The following is an 8,404-nucleotide window of genomic DNA, read 5'->3' on the forward strand; positions in this document are numbered from 1 at the left end:
GTGACTCACTCTGTCACCCAGGCTGGAGTGCAGTGGCACAATCACAGCTCGCCGCCGACTCAGCCTCCTGGGCTTAGGCAATCCTTCCATCTCAGCCTCCTGAGTAGCTGGGACTACGGGAGCATGCCACCACACCCAGCTAATTTCTTTTTGCTTTTTTGTAGAGGCGAGGTCTCACTATGTTGCCCAGGCTGACCTCAAACTCCTGGCCTCAAGCAATCTTCTCACCTTGACTTCCTAAAGTGCTGGGATTATAAATGTGGCCACACCAGCTCTTGAGTGAACAAATAGTGAGAACTCACTCATGACCCCAAGAGTGGCACCAAGCCATCCATGAGGTATCCACCCCATGACCCAGTCGCCTTCCACCAGGCCCCATCTTCAACACTGGGGACATTTCAACATGAGGTTTGGAGGGGACAACAACATCCAATCTATATCAAAGAGGGACTGGATGCGGGGCAGGCAAAGATGGTAGAAAGGTGACGACAAATTAAAGAGAAATCCCAGGGGCCACAGGGGAGATCTCATAATGCCTAGTGTTCAAGTCACTTCACCTGGGACCCTCTAGCATGCCACAATGGACCCTCTTTGGGTACTGCTGTACTCCCTGTGGGCCCAGGTTCCACTAAGCCAGTTTACAGTACTGTCACTGTTCCAACTTAGCTGCCAGCACAGCAGGTGACACACAGAGGTGTCCCCCCCCCCGACATCATGGCTTTCAGGCCAAGCATCATCTAGGGCAGTTGTCACTGGGGCCTCAGCCTCAGACCCCTGGGGATGCTTCCTGTAGACTCCAAGATCCTCTCCCCACCCCAAGATTCCTGTTCAGTGGGTCTGGGCAGCATCCAGAGTCTGCAGCTGTAGGATGTTCCCAGGGAATACACCCTGACCTGAAGCCAGGCTTGGGAACTGCTCTCAGGAATACGCCTAAGGGACCCCAAGGTGCCTGGCTCCACAGCTGAAGCATCAGAGCCCGTTTCTCCTTCCCTCGAGTCTGGGCTGGCCTGGTGACTTGCTGTATCTGATGGAACATGGTAGAAGTGGAGTCACACTGAAACCTTGCACGCTTCTCTCTCAGGAACCCTGCCTCCTCCATCTTGGCCCTAAGCCTGAGCTAGCCTTCTAGAGGACGCCTGAGCTAGCCTTCTAGAGGACGAGACACCAGGTGGAGCCGGGCCACTGCAGCAGCGGTTGCCACTCCAGCCCAGCTGAAACCACAGATCCTAGCCCAGGTTGACAGGATGACCAGTTGACTCTAGAATCATGAGACACAATGGCTGCTTGATTTAAGCCACTTTTGGGGGTGACTGTTAGGCAGCAATAGCTAACTAATACAGTGATACCACGGTCGAGGAGTATGGGTCTATTTGAGGACCCACTGAAAGCTGCAGCCCCTCCCCCCTCTACTCGTCCTCCAAAAGCTGCTAAGGGCAGTGACATAAATATTCATGGGGACCTTACAGGCACTTCCTGGAGACCCTTCACGGGCCATTGACCTTCTGGGCTCAGGAGGGACAAACTGACAGAGCTAGGCAAGTCACATTTCAAGAGAATCCGCCACTGGGGCTGTGACAATATTGCTGCCTTGTGTGAGTGTCCACCAGGGCTGCCGAATCTCTCACCTGTAAAGAGAAACCAGGCCGGGTGTGGTGGTTCATGCCTGTAATCCTAGGACTTTGGGAGGCTGAGACGAGGGGATTGCCTGAGCCCAGGGGTTCAAGACCAGCCTGGGTAACTTGGAGAGACCTTGTCTCTACAATAAAAAAATTAGCCGGGTGTGGTAGTGCACATAGTTCCAGCAATTTGGAAGGCTGAGGCAGAAGGACTGCATAAGCCCAGGTCGAGGCTGCTGTAGCCATGAGCGTTCACAGCCCTCCAGCCTGGGGTAACAGAGTAAGACATTGGACTCAAAAAAACAAAACAAAACAAAAACCCAGGCCTCTGATGACTTGCGTGCATGACTTTGAGAAGCACTGGATTAAGCAGATACTCAGGGAGCTGGACTTGGCTCTGGGCTACCTGCTGTGATCTGTCTCAGGTTAAGCTCCATGTGTTAAGACCTAGGAGTGCCCCTGAGTCCCCGATTCAGAGTTCAGACCCCACCTGGTGGCTCCTTTTACTATATCAATTTATTCAAGTGATAGAAAAATCTCTTGGCAGCAGGATGACAGAACAGGTCTGTAAACATGATCACCCCCATCCCTTCTTCTAAGGAGCTTCCTACCACAGGAAGTTGAATTCTAGCTGGCAAATCCAGTGACAAGGTCTGCAGAGAAAGGGTCCCCTGAGCTAGGAAGGCAGAGACCATCCCTTTAGCCCACCCGGTCTGGGGGGTTGCTGGCCGAGCTCTGTCACTTCGCTATGATTTGGTCACTGAGCTCGGTTCCCCAGCAGCCCCTTCCCCGGGGGGTGGGAGACTCTTTGGCAGCAGCGCAGGCCTCCCAGGGCCCAGGCCTCTGGAGCAGCAGACACAGGCAGGCGAGGAGGCGGCCTCTCTCCAGGGAACGCCGTATTGCTGGGCTGCAGGGGCCGAGGCACAGGTGCAGTAGAAGGTTGGCTGCAGTGCTGGGGTTGCTCAGGCGATCCTGGCCAGCAACCGTGGAACTTCCCCTGCAGAAGCCAGACAAGCCTTTGGGACAGGTCACTCAACAGATTCAGTCCTTGAAGGGGTTGTGGGCGCCCCCGGGCTGCTCCTTCTCAGCAGCCGGGACCTCCGAGTTCAGCTCCTGCAGCGGGTGGTACGCGTAGTCCCCATCCAGGTGCCGGTTCCTCTCCACTCTGGAGAGGAGCAGGGACAGGTTTGCCGCGGTGCTGATGAGCAGGAGGAAGACCAGGGCCAGGGTCAGGGCCAGCCAGGTGGTCCTGTGGGCAGAAGAGATGCCCTGAGTGGGGGCTGCTAGATGAGCACTGGAGAGGCTCCCCCTCTCCACTCAGAACAGGTGGCACTAAGTCAGGTACTACATAGGGAATGTTATGGACAAAACAGGTCATGTGCAGAGGACACCAGGGACAGTCCCAACGCAGGCCAGTGCTGTCACAATTCCTGATATTTCAAGAGTGCCTACTTTTTCTTGTATGTTACTGATTTTCAGATTTTTTTAAAGAGACCGGGCCCAGGCTAGAGTACAGTCGTGTGATCATAGCTCACTGCAGCTTCCAACATCTGGGCTCAGCCATCCTCCAACCTCAGCCTCCTGAGTAGCTGGGACTGTAAGAGCATGCCACCATACCCAGCTAATTTAAAAAAGTTTTAAAAACAGTGTAGGCAGAATAAAACCCAGCTGGGGACCTCATTGGGCCTGAAAGGATCTGTTTGCCTCCTGAGCTCCAGGGGAAGCTGACCTCAGAGACTGGGTGCTCAGAGGCTCTGGGCTGTGCTCCAGGGTCCCTAAAGCAGACAGAGTAGGGGGAAGCAGTCCCCCTTCCTCCAAGACAGGGAGTTGGCAGGGGACAAGGACAGGGTATTTATTTCTTACATATGAATGAATCTTGGGCAGAAGTCCCTAATGCAGAAGCAGCCACACACACGATGCCCAGGGGCTGGGCCACTGCCAGGCCCCATCGGCTCTCCTCCCAGCTGACCGCTGCGATGGGTCCAGGTCTGCAGGGCAGGGGGACTCTAAGCCTCACACCCATGGAGCCTGGATGTAAGGCCCGGGGCATGTGGCTCAGGGGATTCTGACAGTCTCCACCTGATGCGTTTTCACGTTGGGTGCTCCAGGGCATCCGCTCCAGGCCTGGTCCTGAGCCTGCAGAGCTTTACACGGTGTACCTGGCCAGGAGCTCCAGGAGGGAAGGGGGTCTACAGATTTGAGAGATCCCAGTGCCCTCTCCAGGGCCTAGAAGCTTTCCATTTACACCCCACCTAGTTTCTACTTCCAGAGTCTGGGACTGGGCTGTCAGAGGTGAGAGCCACCAGAACAAGGCTTCTCAAAGTGGAATCCTGGCCAGCAGCATCAGCTTCAACTGGGATGGTGCTGAAAATGCAGATTCTCGGGCTCCACCCCAAACCTATGCAGGCAGAGTATTACTCTATTGCCCAGGATGGAGTGCAGTGGCACAATCACAGCTCACTGTAGCCTCAACCCCCAAGGCTCAGGTGATCCTCTTGCCTCAGCCTCCTGAATTACTGGGACTATAGGTACACACCACCATGCACGGCTAATTTTTTGTGTTTGGTAGACAGGATCTTGTTATGTTGCTTAGGCTAGTCTTGAACTCCTGGGCTCAAGCAATCCTCTGGCCTTGGCCTCCCACAGTGCTGGGATTATGGTTATAAGCCATTGTGCCCAGCCAGAAATCTCTTAATAAGTTCTCATAGTGATCAAGTTTGTGGCCCGCCACACTGGAAAATAGGAAGAAAATTACCAACACGAGGTCTGAGCACACAAGGGGCCTGAGCAGTGATGCAAGCGCCCCAGATCTCTATGCCTCTGCTCTAGGAGCTGAGGAAATTACTCATGAGCCTTCAAGGACTTCCCCGACCCTCCTGGCTGGTAGCCCGAGGCCCTTCTCACCATCCCCCTGAACTGTCAGGTGGCTGCCAGCATCAGCTGTGACTCTCCCCATGCTTATACGAGAGAAACGTCACCTGGGGGACCATACGCCACTTCCTAGCCTCACTCAGTCCCAGGCAGAGACCTGGCCTCGCAGGAAGGGGAGATTCCTCCTACCCTAGCCCCAGGCTCCCACAGAAGCACTCACCCGGTGAAAAAGGAGAGTTCACCCGTCCTCAGGGTGGCCTCGGATGGCTGGAGACATAGCTTCACTGTAAGACACCAGGGAGAGGCTGAAGGGGCTGGAGAGGGAAGGTCTGCCCTCACCTGCGGGGTCCCAGGAGGAGCCTGTACCTCCAGAGATGCTGCAGTTGCCTGTCTGGGGGTCGCAGGGACACTGGTGCTCACACTCACAAGGCCTCTGGCAGCCTGGCCTGTGCCAGCCAAGGGCACACTCTGTGGGGGAGAGCAGGAGGACGGAAGTCAAGGCCTCTGGTGTTCGAGGCTTTCTGGGTATGACGGGATGGCCCTCAGGCGTGTGCAGAGCTGGGCTGAAGGGGAAGGCCCCGGCTGCCCCAGGCAGCCCCTGATGTGACAGTTTTAGGAAGCAGGGCCCTGGCAGGTGCCCCTAAGTTGGGACCTTGAGATGGGGTCAGCCTGGACTTGAGACAGGCCCTGGAGCCAAGGCTTGGTCCTTGTAAGGGAATGGAGGGGGTCTGGACACAAAAAGGCATGAGGCTGTGGGGTGATGGGGCAGAGATGGGGGACACAGCCCCAAACCAAGCAGCTGGGAGCCATGGAGAGCTGGCAGGGGCAAGGTCAGATCCTCCCGCAGAGCTGCTGAAGGGGGCGTGGCCACCAATGTCTGGACTGTTGGCATGTGGCCTCCAGAACATGAGAGGACACATTCTGCTGTTCAGCGGCCCGGTCTGTGGGACCTGCTGCAGCAGCCAGAGGCCAGCAAGCTCCAAGGCAGTGGGGAGTTGGGACTGCTGGGACCACCCTCCCCCCATCTGCCGGGGCGGAGAAGGGGACCTGGCGGTTGGTACCTTCGCTGCAGTTGGGCCCGGTCCATCCTGCATCGCAGTGGCACCCAGCTGCCGGGATGAGACAAAAGAGCCCAGGTGAGGTCCAGGCAAGACGGGGCCCAGCAAGAGCCACCTCCCTGAAGCCCCCACTCACTTTCCATGCACAGTCCATGGTGGCTGCAGTTGGCGGGGCCGCAGTCCAGCTCACCGCAGCCGGGGCCGGTGAAGCTCCCGGTGCAGTGGCAGCGCCCCTCCACACAGGTGCCGTGGCCGTGGCAGTCAGGCGGCTGGCAGCGGGGCTCATGCACACACACTACGGTGGTCACACGGCGGGGACAGCGCCACATGTTGTCCTGGCTGCAAGGGATGCAGTGTGTGAGGAGAAACCACCCCAGCCGGCTCCTCAACCCCTCCTGCAGTCCATGGGGGCTGTCCCTCCCCACCTCTCTCCCCTCTCACTTCTCTGGCCTCTCAAGGATTCTTTTGCTTCCTACAATCCCTTTCATCCCAGGGCTTTTGCACATGCAGTGTCCTCACCACAGACAGCTCTCCACCCTGCCTTGCTGCCTCACCCTTCAGATCTCAGGTCTCATGCCACTATCCCCAGGGAGATCTTTCCTGACCAACTGACCATGTCCCTGGGCTGGGGATACGAGGGAGGGAGGGGCTGTGGCGCTTTCTGTTCATTTCTTTTTTGAGTCAGAGTCTCACTCTGTCACCCAGGCTGGAGTGCAGTGGCATGCTCACAGCCACCACAGTCTTGACCTGCTGGGCTCAGGTGACCCCTCCACCTCAGCCTTTCAAGTAGCTGGAACCACAGGCGCACATCACCACGCCAGACTAATTTTTTGATTTACTGTAGAGACGAGGTCTCGCCAAGTTGACCAGGCTGGTCTTGAACCCTTGGACTCAGGCAATCCTCTCGCCTCCACCTCCCAAAGTGCTGGGATTACAGCTATGAGCCAATCCGCCTGGTTCTGCTCACTCTTGAACCCCTAGGGCTTGGCACACAATAGGCACTCAATACTGGCTGAACGAGACGGGCAGGGCAGGCGTGGACTTTGGCCTTGTGAGGGAAGGCCTGACAAGCTCACCAGTGGTCTGACGGGTAGCTGGCCAAGGTCCCGTTGTGCACGAAGGTGGCAGAGCCACCCCCATCCAGGTTGATGGCATTGACGACGTCCTGTTTCAGCAGGAACTCCGCCATCTCCCATAGATTGATGCTGTGGCACGACAGGGGTGTCGCTCAGTGCCTGCCATGGCTCCTAGTTGGACTCATCTTACCACCAACAGTGGATGACACCATGTCCACGGAGGCAGGTACATTGCTAAGTGGCCCCCCAAAGATGTCCTGTCCCGATCTCTGGAAACTGTGACCATCTGAGATCTTGCCCGTGACTGTGTTGTCATATGGCACCTGCGTCCTTACGGGAGGAAAGCTGGCCTGGGTTATCTGGGCAGGGCCCCAGGAGCCTCGAAGGCAGAGCTTCGGCTGAGGTCGAGGACAAGTGGGGGCATGGGAGGGACCCAACACCCCTTTAAGGTTTGAGGGCTGGAGGAGGGGACACATGTAGAAAGAGACAAAGACCTCAGGCTCACGGCCCAGAGGCACCGGGCTCTGCCAACAGCTGGAGTGAGCTTGGGAGAAGTTCCCTTCTCATGCTCCAGGCATATGCCTGACCCACATCTTTTGTCCGTGGGATGTCCTGGGCACAGGACACTCCCAGTCAAGTGCTCCGAATTTCTAAGCCACAGAGGGTGGCTTAGAACACAGGGATGTTGTGTGAAGCTAAGTTTGTGCTAATGAGTTATGCAGCCACAGCAAACAAATCCACTCTTTACAGAGGACAGATCTGTCGCTCAGAGAGGCTAAGTGACCTGATGTGGCACAGAGCCAGCGACGGCCAAGCAGGGACTGGAACCCAGATCTCTTCTCTGCTAACGCTGTGATCAGTCCTTGCATCCTCAACGGGCCCTGGAGAGATGAGGCCTAGCGCTGGGGCACTGAGGGAAGTGTGGGGAGGGTGATGAGTTCTTGAACATGGGAGAGACCTGGGGACCCTCTTCAAGTGGGAGGTGGGGCACAGATGGGTGTGAGGATCCCAGGAGCAGCTGGGGTCAGAAGGATGGCTGCCAGGGGTCTGCTGGACCCTTCAGCAGGACCAAGCTGGGTCCCAGCAGCCTCAGCTCCCAAGACTCACCCACGCTGCTCCGTCTGGCCATCTGCGTGGAAGAGCACCAGCTGTCCCTTCCGGTCATGACCCACGGCCGTCCTGGCTGATATCACGTTCACAAATTTGCTAAAGGAACCTGGAGAAGAGGCAGCCTGGCTAGTCACTGGCCCCTTGGGGTTTCCTGCCCCCACCTCCTACCTTCTCAGACACCAGCATCCCCCCTGGGGACGCACAGCAGCCTCCTCACTGATTTCATTGCCTCCCACTGCCCCGTTGGTCCCCACAGAGCCAGGGGCTCTTCTTACACATAAACCAAGAAACATCCACCTCCAGGTGAAAATCCTCTGATAGCTTTCCCTGTTCTTAGAACAAGATCCCAAAGCCCAGCAGGACCTCCTGGCCTTTTCTTCCTCCTGCCCCATCTCCAGGGACCCTCACCAGCCTGCAGCCACTTTCTGTTCCCTCTGACTGGGAACTGTCCTGCTCCCTAGCCCTTCCCATGACTTGTTCCTTCTAAGATCGCCGCCTCAGTGAGCCTTTCCTGCCCACTCAAAACCAGCCTGTGGGCCGGGCTCAGTGGCTCAGCCTGTAATCCCGTGCTTTGGGAGACCGAGATGAGTGGATTGCCTGAGCCCGCGGGTTTGAGACCTGCCTGGGCAACTTGGCGAGACCTCATCTCTACAATAAATCCAAAAAATTAGCC

The 8,404-nt window shown here is 56.9% G+C and overlaps 1 protein-coding gene across 1 annotated transcript in view; it reads right to left on the reverse strand.

Annotated features, from left to right (window-relative positions):
• Positions 1 to 2,113: 2,113 nt before the first annotated feature.
• The window catches only part of NAGPA (N-acetylglucosamine-1-phosphodiester alpha-N-acetylglucosaminidase), a 9,143-nt gene continuing 2,852 nt past the window's right edge, over positions 2,114 to 8,404 (reverse strand). The window contains exons 4-10 of the mRNA XM_008053670.1: positions 7,729 to 7,837; positions 6,622 to 6,750; positions 5,682 to 5,884; positions 5,549 to 5,596; positions 4,854 to 4,955; positions 4,708 to 4,771; positions 2,114 to 2,865 (exon numbers count right to left, since the gene is read on the reverse strand). Coding sequence (XP_008051861.1) covers positions 2,658 to 2,865; positions 4,708 to 4,771; positions 4,854 to 4,955; positions 5,549 to 5,596; positions 5,682 to 5,884; positions 6,622 to 6,750; positions 7,729 to 7,837 — 863 coding nt within the window. The 3' untranslated portion in view covers positions 2,114 to 2,657. The remainder of the gene's footprint in view (positions 2,866 to 4,707; positions 4,772 to 4,853; positions 4,956 to 5,548; positions 5,597 to 5,681; positions 5,885 to 6,621; positions 6,751 to 7,728; positions 7,838 to 8,404) is intronic.

Source organism: Carlito syrichta, unplaced genomic scaffold (genome assembly GCF_000164805.1).
Source record: "Carlito syrichta isolate Samal-C Ts95f unplaced genomic scaffold, Tarsius_syrichta-2.0.1 Scaffold288361, whole genome shotgun sequence".
NCBI lineage: Eukaryota > Metazoa > Chordata > Mammalia > Primates > Tarsiidae > Carlito > Carlito syrichta.